Genomic DNA, 15021 nt, shown 5'->3' with positions numbered 1-15021 from the left:
TTTTTTTGTAGTTAGGTCAGCATTCTTCCAAAAGTGTCAAGTTTTACAAATTGCTTGTTTTTCACATAATATACACTCTAGTGAGCACCTTTGAGTTTGACTGCAGAACCTACCAGGCAAGTGAGTTTTACTAGCTTAAATGCTCCAACACAAGAGTTAATCCCTATTTCTTCATTTCTCTCAATTTCCAAGAGCTGTATTAAGAACCTCCTTCCTAGTGGAAGAGTCACAACGAATCCAGGTACTGACTACATTTGTAGGACATCACTTACTGTTATGTTTCATGTGTTCTTTCTTTTATAGTTGTAAAACAGTATCAAAATTGATAGAAAATTGATAGAAATTGAACTTGCAGTAAAGGCAATACCTACCAAGTGCACGCAACTGATTTCTTCTAGCTGGGACAGGTGGAGAAGGAGCCCTGGGTTGTGGAGGATCCTAGACATCGGAATGAACATGAAATGTTAACGTGTCAAAGTAAGCAACTACAGTAGACATAACTGCATTTGATTTCCTTACTTTATATCTAACTTACTAACTACCACTACTACAAGAAAAAAAGAATAGTAACTTTACAAGTCATTCATGTGTAGGGGTTTGTTTTTGTTTTTTTAATCTGATCTTTAAATGCATAAACCAAGTTATAACGATAATAACTATAACACACAGGTCAGAGATCTGGACACAGCTATGCTAAGTGCTGGAAGGACATACAGATACACCAGTTTGAGTAAGTTTTAGACAAGGTTTAAAATCTTAAAACGTTTTCTGAAACTGCACTATATTTTGCCAAGTTATCGTTTTCTGGCACATTCATTTTAAAAACTTTTAACCCAATTCATTCATACATACATTTAATAAAAACAGTTTCCAATAAAAAGTCAGAAATGTAGCCCAAGATTCACAGTTAGTTAATCTGCTCTACTCATCACAGCAGGAATTTTAAAAAAGAAGAAAGGTGAAACGTAGCAGTGAACTTTTTGTACCTTCAGAAATACAAAACAATGTTCCTAACTAGGTACTAGTCTGAGCTAAGTTTTTTTCCGAGCGAACACGCTGAATTGCTAGATTCACAAGCAAGCATCTAGTAATGAATTCTGAATGTGAGAAAAATTTTTTTTTTTTTTTTTTTAACTCTGAGAGTGACAAAGCACTAGAACAAGCTGCCCAGAAAGGCTGTGGTGTCTCTTTCTCTGGAGACATTCAAAACCTGCCTGGATGCTTTCCTGTGCAGGGAACCTACTAGTGTAGGGATCTTGCTTTAGCAGGGGGTGTGGACAAGATGATCTCCAGAGGTCTTCCTCCAACCCCCATGATTCTGTGATTCCGTGATTACTAGATTCATAAGCTTTCTTATCCTAACTTTACAGGCTTAGAGAATATCCTGAGTTGGAAAGGACCCACATGGACCATGAAGTCCAACTCCTGGCTCCACACCCCAAATCCAAACAACAAATCCGACAGCTCGGGGCCATGTCCACTGCCCTGGGCAGCCTGTTCCATGCCCACCGCCCTCTGGTGCAGAACCTGTCCCTAACCCCCAGCTGCCCCTCCCCTGACACAGCTCCATGCTGTTCTCTCGGGCCCTCTCCCTGTCACAGAGAGCAGAGCTCAGAGCTGCCCCTCCATTCTCTGTGAGGAGCTGCAGCCGCCATGAGGCCTCCGCTCAGCTCCTCTACTCTGGGCTGAGCAAACCAGGGGCCTCAGCAGCTCCTCTTTGCTCTTTGTCATCTCTGTAGCCCTCCTTTGGACGCTCTCTAATAACTTTATGCCCTTCTATTGTGGTGCCCAAACACGCATGCAGTGCTCAAGGTGAGGCCGCACAGCACAGAGCAGAGCGGGACAATCTCTTCCCTCAACCAGCTGGCAAGGATCCTTAGATCCCTGGTAAGCTGAACAGAGCATCTGCTCTAAAAAACAAGGGAGTCTTCACTACAGAAAGCACGCGTGCAGAAAAAAATTGAAATAAGACACCCCAAAAAACGCTTATGTTTTCAGTAACATTGAATTTTACAGCTGTAAAATTAAATAACAATAAAGACCGTCTCTCGTTATTCATAGTGTTCCAGTGAACAAATTGGCAAACAGGAAAAACCTAGCAGGATTTCACATGCTGCTCTGACTTAAATAGGTAAGCAGAATGACAAAATGTCCTGAGTTGGAAGGAACCCACAAGAATCATCGAGTCCAAGATGACTAGAAAAATCCTACTTGTGAATAGTAAGATACGTGGCTTTCAGCAGATGGAATCCTCTCTTCTTTTCTCATTGATTTGTTCTGAAGAGCAGGAATGACAGGAGAAGGTTTCCTTGAGAACTGCAAGGAGTAAAGTAAGACCAAAACTACATTCCTAAAGGTTCTAAAATATATATATATTATACACATGAAGAGTTTTGTTAATATGCTTCACTTGACAACAAAATGCTTCTACTTATCAGTTGAAACATTTTTGTATTTAATTTCCTTTAACTCTTAACCTCATAAAATGATGGCAAAAATCATTTCACGTGATTTTATTTACTACTTATAGAAATTTTAATATGCGTTTCTGTGATGCATGTCTTTTTTAGTTACGGCTGTTACATTTCTTTTTTTTTTTTAAACTCTAGCCACTTCCATTGCATTTGTCCATTTTAGGATAAATTTTACAAATTTTACATAGCATTTCAGGGAAATGCTTCATAGAAATACAGAAGAGAAACAGTTCTGTAATTTATACTGTCTATGAGAATTTTGTGATGGAATTCTCATCCAGGTTAAAGGAAAATAATTAAATTAGAAGAAGTCTCATTGCTGAAGATAAACTGTCCTCCAGTCCCCTAAAATATTTAACTTCTATTTGTGTTTGGTCCTCAGCAAAAGCAGGCTAAGGTTCTTCATAGCAGATTGAAAAATAAAAAATAGAGTGTAGCTTACTCATATGGATATTGCTTTATTCTATTTTTAATTGAAACTTCATCAGCCAGGTAAGGTCCCACTGTACTACCACTGATTTTTTCCAATCAGCTGTACTGCGTGTCTGCTAAGCGTACTGTAGCTGAGGAGACCAAGAAGAGAGCAATTCTGGTAGAGGTCTAAGAAATCATACTCTCTTCCAAGCAGTTACTTTTATAAATTAGGAAGAAGTATTTGGTATCTTAGAAAGTAACTGAAGCATACCGTTTTCTTTTCCTCTTCCATCTTGGCAACTTTTTCCTTCTCAAGATACTGACTAAGTTGTTCATCTTGCTTCTCTTCTTTTTCTTTCCTTTTTTTTTCTGCCTCTTTTTGTCTTTCTTCCTCTAATCGAATCAGTTCTTTATTTTTCAACCTTCGCTGTAATAAAAACATTATTAGTACGTTAAAAAAGATTCAACGGTTTTAAAGTTTTGCTTTTTTTTTTCCTTCAAGAAGCTGGAACTTAATTGTTAGTACGAAATATAAAAGCATATTTCAAAACTGTGCCATGAAAATATTAATCATCTGCAGTCCCTGGCCCTATGAATATTCAACAGTTTCTAATAACTCCAATAAACACCAGTTCTTGTCCCCAGATTCATGTTGGTCAGCAAAACTGCAGGCCATCATTTCTCAAATAAGCACTACACAATAGTAATGCCTGCAGAGAAAGGTCATAGTTTTAATCTTCCTATGAAAACTGATGAAACCAGTTAGCTTCCTACACTATCGTAGCCCCACTCTCTTATCCAGAAATTCCATCCAACCAAATTGCGCATATAAGAGGATCTAAAACATAAACAAAGTTCCGGAAATCCCAAACTACATCCTCCCATACAATGTTTCCTAACCACAATGGGTACTGAAAGATTCTTCCAGCTCTGATGGCCCTCTGTCCTTGCCTCAGAGTTGGTTATGAGATTCTGAATCACGCAAATCCATTCAGTTTTCCACACCTGATCAATAAAGTCTGAGTTTGAATTAAATCACAAGTTCACCTCTGTGACAAACACTTATTAGACTTGCTTGTGATTCTTCCAAAACAAGTAGTATTGTTACATCAAAGATACATTCTGGCCAAATAACAAAACATGCTTTCTGAAATAAGTTGCATTCGGAATACAAAACATTGCATGAGAGCTAGATGTAAGAGACTAATGAAAATCAACATGTGTCTGTTTTTAATTGACCGATTTGATGAAACTTTTTGTAGTGGCCTCACTAACAATTTCCTTCAAATATGAGAGCACCGCTGACAAACATAAAACTAAATTTCTTTCTGAAAAGAGTTAATGGTATTTCAAGTTGGCAGCACACTATAAAAAGCAAGGAGAATGTGCTAATTAATAACAACCATTTTCTACAGTTTTCTCTCCCCTCTGGCTGATGTAAGCCACTTCCATTACAAAGGCAATTTCACAATGCACTTCCACGTTTACCCTCTTGATCTAGAGGACAAATATTTCAAAGGGTTAGATTAGGATGAAAAACGTCAAGGGATCAAAATATTACACCTCCTCCTCTTTCCTTCTTTTCTCTTCTTGTTCATCTTCATACGCTTTCTGAATTCTCCTCCTCTGTTCAGCTAGTCGTTTTTCTTCTTTTTCTTCTTCCAGTCTAAGTTTTTCTCGCTCTGCTTCTTCCCTGCGTCTCTTTTCATCAATCTAGAAAACAAAGCAAAGAAGTATTCAGCTATCAACAGACAGCAGTAATCCGATAAACATTTGCCAGCGTGAACTTCTACAGAATTCTGAATCTCAGCTCGTGCAATCAAAGATTGCATGCAACAACTAAAAAGATCTCAAAAGCCAGCCTCACACTGCAATTTCAGGATTCCTTTAAAACGAGCCACTACTTTACTATTTCTTTTTGGCCACTATCTACCATCTTTCAGTACAAACACTAACTATACATGCTAGCGATAAAACCTGAACATTCCCTAACACTGACTTTCTTTTGGAGGTACTGGAATAACACTTTTCTTCACCAAATAACTCACGGAAGATGGGAACCCAAAGTAAAAAAGACACAGCTATTATCATCTTCTTTTCCACAATATTATATTTATAGACTCAGCGCTGACTTCATGAAACCAAAGCCCATTCTTAATTCTTTTTGGCAGCACTATACATAGAGAGGGACTTAAGCTTTTCATTTATTAAGAGATGCACAAAGCGCTGTATGACATTTCTACTCCTAAATTATTTACTATTTCTTCAATATTGTAATTACATTGATGTTTAATTCACATAGAGTGAAGTTATACACAGTTTTATGGACAGAAGACAGAAACTGATAGAACAGCAGTCACACTTTATATAGCCATCAACAAATAACCACATTATTACTGTCTCAATGATCATTTCATTCTGACAAACACGCACTTGTAACATGTCGATTTCCAGAGGCAATTTTTTTTCCTTTCTTTATGTATTTATGTATGTAAACTTGTACTGTATGCACTGTTTGAGAACTCCAAACTGTTTTTATAGAGTCACATTTAGGAAAAAAGACATAATCTAAGTTAATGAAGACAATGATTAATAGCATCATTTTCATAGCCATTTGTTATGAAGGGCAAAAATGAAAGAGATTCAACAGCATACAGTTCTCAGCACATGTCCTGCTTGCAGAATTGGCTGTGACAGGATAAAGCCTTTGGTCTGTGGTATCTGATGATTTACTTTGCCTGTAATCCCTCTTTAAAAAACAAAATAATTATTTAACGTGAGAACTGGTGCACACATTCACCTGCAGACGAAGAAAGTTCTTGTATGACTCTTGTCTCTTAAGTTGTTGTGGAGATGGTGGCTCACCAAACACATTGCCCCGAGCAAAAGGGGAAGTTTGTGCAAATGCAAAACCTAAGGGGGAGACAGAAAAAAAAATCCAGATAAAAGTCAAAGCAAATTTAAGAGAGCAAGCTAGAGTGAAGAAGCAGGAATCTGAGACACTCCTTTCACAAGGTAGGTTATGACAGCCCTAATTCAAGGCAATAGCTGAAAACAACAGCTGCAATTAAAAGTTTTCACATTCTCTGCCTAGAATGTTTTTACTGCTCAATTAACAATGTGTGAGCCAGATGTCTCGTTAAGAAATAACACCTACAAAAGATTTTAGGATATCATGAAACAAGCCACATACTCCTCCCTGCAATCTACAGTTTAAGATCTAAAAATGCCACATTTAAGTCAAATAGAATAGCAAAGATTATACATTTCATAATTTTATTGCTTGCCATTTACTCTGACTTCACACACATAGCTCTGTTCCTTAGGTTTATTCAATATTTAAAAACAGAGTATTAGGTAAAATAGCAAAGGATACTACAAACAACAAAGCCTAAAACTGGCAGATAAAATTCTAAGCACTCAGAAAATTGAATTCTGCCACTGTAAGGCACCTTCTATTCTATGAAGTTTGAAGTGTCATCTCTCTTCGAGCTCAGCAACTTCCTTCACTGTACTGGAAACAACATCACTGGGGACAGGTCACCAAGTTACTCTCTCTGGGTTAAGAATGTGCCATAACCACATAGTCCCAATAGCTCTAGGAAAGAGGATCAACTCAGATAAAAGAACAGCCTCTGCAGAACAGGATGTAGAGGAGAAAGAAAGTAAAGAAGGGTAAGTTGTGTTCACTTTTCAACTGATACAGCATGGTCCTCATTCTTACCATGTCTACTCCAAAGAATAGTGCCCCAGGGGCGTGCAAACACCACAGCTCCACTAAGCTGAGATGAACACAGCTACAAGCTGTTCTCATGCTCCCCCCTTACTTCTCCTTGTGCAATGGCTTCGCACCCAAGAGAGATGAAAGCAGAAATAATATAACCATTTACTCCTGTAGAAACATACAGGCTTACTTCTACAACCTAGCCTTACAGAATCAAGTAATTCCAGGTTAATACTATTTTTCCTTACACTGAATCACCGTTTCAATCCTTTGAGAACAGGATTAAATTTATATGTGGTTCTTTCAGGACGGATTTACTTCACACAGTATCTATTCCGTGCAGAAATTCACAAGAAAGTTTATACATCACTTAAAAGGCATGGACACAAGACAGACAAGTTACTATGGAATGCATCCAGGAATTAACTTACTTTGTAAAAGCTACTATCCTGCAAGTTCCTGTTTAACAGGAGGGTGAAAAATCAAATAAAATAGAAATAATTTAAACAAGGTCACTTTAATTGTCTGACTATTGAAATGGGAAGTGCAAGGCTATCACGGTCACAACTCTCATCACATCACCTCCTGCTCTCAGTGTCAGTGATCCAAACAGGTCACTTTGCTTTTACAGCCTTGCCTGTTTCACTTCTTACTAAAAGGTTAAATTCACGGTGTATCAGGTCGGAAGAGCAAGACAGAGTGCATAGAGAAAGAAAAAAAAGATTCAGCAGTCAGTGGTCATGACATTAAACAGTAATCTTGGGAAACAGATCCACGTTCCAATTAACATCTAATTCTTTACACAGAAGTGCAACAGCTTGAACAGGAAAAAGAAAAGCAGCATATAAGCTGACCTGAGGAGAGCAGAACAGACACTGGGGACAGGTCTGGAGTATCACAGCACTCTCATTTAGATGTCTCATGAAACATGAGAGAAAGATGCATTCGTTTTTAAAATAAGAAAATCAAATAAAATCCCTAAAACTTGGAGGCAGTGTGCGTATGTACCTGGTTTACTCATAACCTCTTTTAACTTATTAACTTATTTCATCTTAACCTACAGCATCATCTACCTGCAGACCTTCTTCCCCTCTTTTATGCCATTTTTCTCCTACTACACAGTCGCATTTTACTACATCATTTAGAGGTAAAATAAGTACATATCAAGATTTGATTAGATAACTTTGAACCTGGAAAACTAATGTACTGATCCTGACTGTCAACAGTTACTTATCACTATTGATGAGACGAATAGAAAAACGTATTTAGAGTGCACACAAATGACAGCAAAGAGAAGTTTGCAAAAGAATCATTATATTGACTTCAGCGGTGGAAGGCTCTAATGCTGCTGTAGGACTACAAGAAAGGAGGTAAGGAAACTAGAAGATTTTGATCACTAAGGCCTATAATTAGAGCTATAATAGCGTTCTTAAAAACCTGCTATTTTATTTGTAGATGCTCCTGCGTTCTCAGGTCTTGGTGAGGCCAAACTTAGGTCAACAGATACAATAGCCCTTTTATCTTCGTATAATCTCGCTTCTGGATTATGATACGCATCTTCGTTTTGCTTGTGCATCATATTCAAGTCAGCTAAAGGAAAGGGGAAATAACTGTTTATAGCATTTTGTTCTCACAAAAGGCACATTCACCACAGATTCCCAAAAACACGGGGCTTTTTTAGCAGACTCCATCATTTCTGGACACAGGAACTACAGGAACAAAAAGTTTAAGCAAAGACAAGAATACATACTCTATGGTGAAATATTAGTTGCAAGGAATTCTTTTGCCAGGAATGATTCTTTGCAGCAAACCTCTGCCCCAACATGAAATATGAAATGGAAAGACAAAGAACTCAAAGACAAAACAAAGTGATACATCTGTGTTGACAAGTACCTATTTCCTTAAAGCTGTACAATACTTTTCAGTTTAGTATTGGTATTTTAATACTTAAACCTCTAGCGTACTTGACGTCTGTTACAGGTAATAACCACTATAAGCCATTAAGGTGTATTTTGGTCTTCATGTCTTCATAATAGTCCAAGTGTAGATGTCTGTGGAAAATAGTGTCATCCAACATTTTTTTAAAGCACATTTCCATCAAAATTTACACGCTGCCTATTTGTTTCCATAAAAATCCTGACCAGAGATGATAATTTCAACTCATGTTGAAACATGCACTATACTACTCTTAAAAGGCTCATTTTCAAAATGACGACCAAAGAAAACCAACCCATCTTCAAGAAGATAAAAGTCACACTGCGTGAAATACAGACACAGCAGAAACAGCATGTTGTGTCTGATGACTTTTGACTCCTACCTTATCCTTCATGCTCTGAAAGTACAGTGGGAAAAATAACTTTACACACGTAAATCAGGAAAACTGGCTAACAAACTTCTGTCTCTTGGTTCCTCATCCACAAACAGATAAATTTCTCAGGAGGTATATACATACTCTAGGCTAACGTAAGCAACCTACTTTTTCCTCTAGCCTACTTTACTCACGCTATCATAAAGCCTGGAGCAAGAAACCAGGCACTCAGATGCTGCCCTTAAAGTTAGTAAGTGTTCCATGCTTTCACAATTCTCATATTTTATTACCAGAGGACATATTTTGAAAGCCTAATGGGAAGGCAGCATCATATTCCAACAGCATGAAAATCAATTTGCTTCATGCTAAAAATCAACAGTTACATAGCTTTAAGTCTCATCCACTCCGAGAGTTATTGCTTTTATTTGTTTTGGACCATTATTATTACTGCTTCCACTAGTGTATTTAGCTTTCCACAAAATGGAACTGAGTGGTATCATACCCCTGAATGGGGATGAGAAATGCTTGTCTCAAAGACCACAGTTGGACTTCCTCCAGGTAATTTACGAGGTATTCTCCTTCTTTTCCACATTAATTGGAAGCATTTAAATTCTTGCAGTTGGGAGGAGAAATAAAAAAGGTCCATTTTGACATATGGTTTCAGTGTGCTCTAACAATTATTATCCCTTGAATAAACAACAGAATCATGAAGGAAGCTGAATCTGTAAGACTGAAATCAGGTTGGATCTGATCTAAAATGTACACGGCACTAAAATTCACCCATGGAAAACCTACCGTAGGCTCCATATACCATAAGTCTCAAATCCATCTCTCAATCACTGCTAAAGAGCCAGTACAGCTATCTTCAAGCTCAGATGCTGAAGGCAAGAAACAAACTAGAATAGGTCAACAGGAGATAAATACTTGGCCAGTGAGATGCAGCATAAGTCCTCAAGCCACGGGATCAAATGTGAGCATGCAAACATCCTTCACTCAGCTGAAACGATTCAGGAGATTTCCAAAACTGCTTTGCCTTACGCAGGGACGTAGTCCAGGATCACAATTTGAGTTTCACATCTACCTCTGATTTACAGGAAAGGCAGATAAACAACTTGCCCTGATTACTCATATCTCCCAGCTTGCTGCTCCCATCTCATATAAAGCAGCACTTAGAAAGAAGTGAAAGAAATAAAATTTTAAAACATTACTGCTGACAAAGTGCTAGTTACATAGCCATTTGCCAGCAGTGCTACTTGGGGAGATTTAAATACTCCACTTAGGTTTAGATATTTATTCTAACATTTCCCATGTCACAAGTACAGCTTTCTAAAAACCTATTCCTGGAAAATGTTTACATAAAAGCCTCCAAAACAGACTTCAGCCTATTTCTACTGCAGCATTTTTTTCTCCCTCCCCCTTTACTATTGTATTTGTTCTTCATTTAAAGCTGCCATCTCCTATGTTTCTCCTTTTTTGTTTGGTTTTTTTTTTTTTTGCTTTTTTTAAATTGTACCCTTTGAATTATTCTACTGAAACCAAAGCAATTACTTAAATATTCCCAGAGTACATCTCTCTGAAATTTCTCTACTTGAAACAAGTACTTCTATTTGTCAATAAAGCATTATCAGTGCTACAAAACAAGGAACAACATATCTGAGTAGAGCCCTTACAGGAGCAAAAGAGAATCTTCAAAAGACAGCCCATAGTTTTGGTAAACATACTTATCAGATTTCCTTTTGCATCTCTGAGAGGAGCTCCACCACCACCTTTTCCCCAGGGATTGTAATTCCTCATTTCTGCTTCTAACTTGGCTTCGTAGCGTTCTTTCTCTTCTCTCTCTTGTCTGCGTCTTTCCTCTCTCTCTCTTATCTAAAAAGAAATAATCCAAAATTAGTCGCTTAAAAATATCACGTGAAGTATAATTTTATTAAAAAGCTAAAAGAGTAAGCTGAGTGCTATCACTACCCCCATCTGTATCTAGTAAACTGCATTTCACTGCCTGTAATGCAGACAGCACCGAATACTACTGTCACAACAGGCATGTACAGTTACGTGTAATCACAGAGGAACACTTCTGAAGTCTTCCAAATATTCACATCTGACACCTGCAGCAGATCAAAAGTCCCGTATCCTTGGATCTTATGATACAGGAGGTTGGACTGCCTGAAATTTAAACAGGCAAAGTTCTGCAGCATTACAGCATTTGCTTCTCTCAACCTGATACGTTTTGTTTAGCCTGAACTCAGAGATGAGATAAAGACTTTTACCCATGAACACTAACAGAACGCGATACAATTCTGAAACTATTCATGAAATAGTTTTCTGCAGTAAGACATGATGATATATCCAAATAATGCCTAACTGCTCATATGGTTTGTTTTTCTTTTGAGATTATGTTAAATACATGCAACAGTTTCCTTACTACTTCACGTAACTTTTATAAAGAAAAGAGCTGTTAAAAAAAATCTAACTTCTATGCAAAGCTTTTGAAACACCCACTTCTATTTCTGTAATTAAATCATGTTAACGTGTTAGGTTTGTTCCCTCTGTGCATCAAATAAATGTTTCCCTTTATCACAGAACGACTTGGGTTGGAAAGGACCTTAAAGATTATCTCCTTCCAACTCCCTGCCAGGAGCAGGCTTGCCAACCACTAGATCAGGTAATCAGACAATTTCCTATGAGATGCAATGTGTCAAAACAAAGACCCGTCCAATCCACAGACTGTTTCCAAAAATGAGTTTGCCTGCAGTGAGAAAATACAAAAAATAATCTAACAGTCCATTCAACAATACATAGTTTTGAAAAAACGTCAGGATTGTTAGATCTTTATGTCAAATTGTGCAGGGTCTCAGATGGCAGTAAGCTTGAAAAGCCTGCTGTTCACCTGAAGAGCTAAAACGAGCTAAAGAAAGGTCTGAGGACCAGCAGAAAGGAAATGATGAAGGGAGGGAGGGTTAAGAAAGCTTTTTACTTGCAAACGGAATAAGTATCTCTGAAAGAATACTACAGTTACAACCACTATATGTTAACAAGAAAAAGAAGAAAATAGCAGAAGTTACGTAACTCAGTACCTGCTGCTGCAATTCTTGTTGATAAGATAACGTGACTTCTTTGGAAGGCTTTGACTTTTCTTCAGAAAATATTCCTATGCTTCTTTGTCTGTCTCCTGTGTTCCTCTGTTCAATGTTACTTCTGAATCAGAAATCCACACGTATAAAAATGGAAAGCATCATAGGTTCAAAAGGGAGGGGAAAAAAATCAAAATAAAAAAAAGCACTGCCAAAATACATTACAGCCTGGCAGATTATATATCTATATAAAACAGAGAAGTTCACTGCTTAGATAGATTGTTAAATAGACGTTTGAAGAGTTGTCTTTAGCACACTTTAATTCCATGTATCTTGTTAGCAAACTACTCCCAACTTGAAAAGCGTATCAATATAGATAAATACAAACAAAGATATAATTCTTGTAAACAAAGAATAAATACCATACATATATAAATACTATAAATAATACAACAAAGAATAAACATAATACTTACACAGATTGCTCTACCGGGGCTTGGGCTAAAGGAGGATCCAGATTAGGCGTGGGTTGCATTCCCATCATACCTGTACCATCTGCACAGTAAAGACATCAAAAACACTGTATTTGACATCTGTGTTCATACTGAAATAGGAATAGCAGCACCGTGCCACTTGAAATCACTACGCATACTGCTGCTTAAGTTCAAGGCAGTAAGAGATGCAAGTCTAAAACAATGTCATGCTTTCAGAGCTCATGCACTAGCTACATTCTACTTTGTGACAACAATCTTAACCCTTCTGGTGAATTTTAGGTATTCGTTTGCTTAATACTCTAAACTGTAAACAAAGCTAAAAAGAAACCCCTAGGAGTTCAACATTACAGATTCCCATCTCACTTTTTCCTTGTAACTTCAAAAATCTATCACACCATAAGCTATTACCGTCCCAGACAAGGAGAAATTTGCACAGGGGGGGAGTAATTACTAAAAACTTCTGCTTTTAAATATCTAACATTCTCAAAAGTCCCCAGTTGACTCCAATCTTATTAAAAATTATCGCTGAAAGTTTTCTTTGTTCTGTATTTTAAATTTTCTATGGAGGTACCAGAACAATTTTTCAGAAGTGTTTCTGGTTCCTATCCCTACCCTCTTCCTCCCCCTCAAAAACCATACCAAACCATCCCTACATCACACTTATTTCACTCATTAGACCATCATAAGCAAAGGGTAAAATAAAAAGAGTACATTGGTTTACTTCATCTAGGTCCCTCAGAAATACTTATATCTGAAACCACAACAAAACCAAGACATCTAATTAACTATAAAATCAAGTTGGTAATTTTGAAACATTAGTTTTTATTATTGAAGCTATAAAGAAAACCATGTGGGTGGAGTAATGGCAAAGCAACCGATCTTGTTAAAGTGCTGAGACTTCTGGAAGCCGTAGCTTCTTTTTGCATCATTCAAAACCAATACTGGAGAAAAATCTACTTTTCAATTCTCACATTCAGCACACAACTAAGAACTGGGTATAAGCAGCTGTTACTAGTTATATTATTTGTCATTTAAGTAAATTAAAGACAGTTATCTGGATCACTAACAACCAACCCATCTGAAGTCATCAACTTACAATATGCAAGATTGGGATCCAAGGGATTCCTAGCTCCGTAGAAGTAATATGCATCATCATAAGGAGTTCTATAGTTGTCTGTCAAAACTGGTGGTGGAGGTGGTGGCATAGGGGCGAGCCTTAAAGAAAATAGGAACAATTTTTGTTTTGTTTCACAACTGAAAAGAGATCACTTAAAGAAAAAAAATAAAAGTAAGACAGGGAATTCACTGTGGGAAAATTTAGCTCAGTCCAAGAACTCTCATTAGTGCCATGCAGGAACAAGATAGAATAAATCTCAATAAGGAGTTAACTTTCCCTTAGGGAGTAGTATGTCAATCACACTATTCCAGAAATGTAAGGAGCATAGAGCAAGCCCATCTTCTTTAACTGGTTCAGTTGATGATATTTGCAGGTTATTTCTGTAACATTAAATACAACAAGCCATGCAACTGTCTCTGACCAAAAATCAAGCAGCACAGCACAGCTTTAGCTGTGGATGTCTCATCTCTACAGGTGTTCAAGGCCAGATTGGATGGGGCCCCGGGCAGCCTGATCTAGTGCACTGCAATCCTGCCTGCAGCATGGGGGCTGAACTAGTTGGTCTGTAAGGTCCCTGCCAATTCAAGCCATTTTGGGATTCCACAATAACCCGCTGTAAGAAAACCCTAGGTATGAAAATGTTATGTCAGTACAACGTGCTTTTAAGTTCTTTTTTGTTAATTGTAAAATATTACTTCTATGTTCATTAGTTCCTTGGAGAAGGATTGACAACATCGCTGAGCTCTACTTTTCTAAGTAGCAGTAACATGCTGATCACCGAGCTTATTTTACATACAAAATTAAGATGATGGTCAAGCACCTGGGAGCTGCCATTTCACCGAGAGCGCTGGCTAGCCCTCTGTGAAAGTCTTCATTCCCTGGAGAGACAGAAGGCATGGACACAGGAGTTTGGAAAGCAACCCTGGGCCTTTCAGGCGGTACTTTCTCTTCAGAAGCTCTCGCTGTCAAGCCAAACTGCTTCAATCTATTTGGCTAATGGAGACAAAAAAAAAAAAGTAAAAGAAAGAAAATATTTAACGTGTTATTAGCATGGAATATTCTGAACCTCCATTTAGGTTGTGTTAAATACTCCACTAGTTCCTAATCACCTGTTCAGCTTTCCTATAACTGCATTTATTTTTCCTTCTTGGGGAACTACTGGAAATCTACCACTACAAGGAGATCTAATATGTTTATCACAGATTTGAAAATAATCTCTACAGCAGGTTTCAGGAATTATATCACCCCAGTCATTATCCAGGAAAAAGTATTTACTTATCTGTAGTACAGCTTAACTACAGCTGCCAGTTTCCTACACTGACAGCATTCTTATATTATGCATGGGAAAAGTTTATGAAATCCACCCCCCCCCCCCAAAAAAAAAAAATGAGACATCGTAGTACACAAAGAATGAGTATA

At 37.6% G+C, this 15021-nt stretch overlaps 1 protein-coding gene across 7 annotated transcripts in view; it reads right to left on the bottom strand.

Annotated features, from left to right (window-relative positions):
• The window catches only part of CSPP1 (centrosome and spindle pole associated protein 1), a 49826-nt gene that overhangs the window by 12385 nt on the left and 22420 nt on the right, over positions 1-15021 (bottom strand). For all 7 annotated transcript variants that reach the window (XM_021388594.1, XM_021388595.1, XM_021388596.1 and 4 more), the window contains 11 exons: positions 14423-14595; positions 13582-13700; positions 12468-12546; positions 11995-12115; positions 10642-10789; positions 8050-8202; positions 5689-5801; positions 4452-4601; positions 3160-3315; positions 2212-2316; positions 372-438 (listed from right to left, as the gene is read on the bottom strand). In XM_021388594.1, coding sequence (XP_021244269.1) covers positions 372-438; positions 2212-2316; positions 3160-3315; positions 4452-4601; positions 5689-5801; positions 8050-8202; positions 10642-10789; positions 11995-12115; positions 12468-12546; positions 13582-13700; positions 14423-14595 — 1384 coding nt within the window. The remainder of the gene's footprint in view (positions 1-371; positions 439-2211; positions 2317-3159; positions 3316-4451; positions 4602-5688; positions 5802-8049; positions 8203-10641; positions 10790-11994; positions 12116-12467; positions 12547-13581; positions 13701-14422; positions 14596-15021) is intronic.

This window comes from Numida meleagris, chromosome 2 (assembly GCF_002078875.1).
Source record: "Numida meleagris isolate 19003 breed g44 Domestic line chromosome 2, NumMel1.0, whole genome shotgun sequence".
Lineage (NCBI taxonomy): Eukaryota > Metazoa > Chordata > Aves > Galliformes > Numididae > Numida > Numida meleagris.
This window is presented reverse-complemented; position numbering and strand designations above follow the sequence as displayed.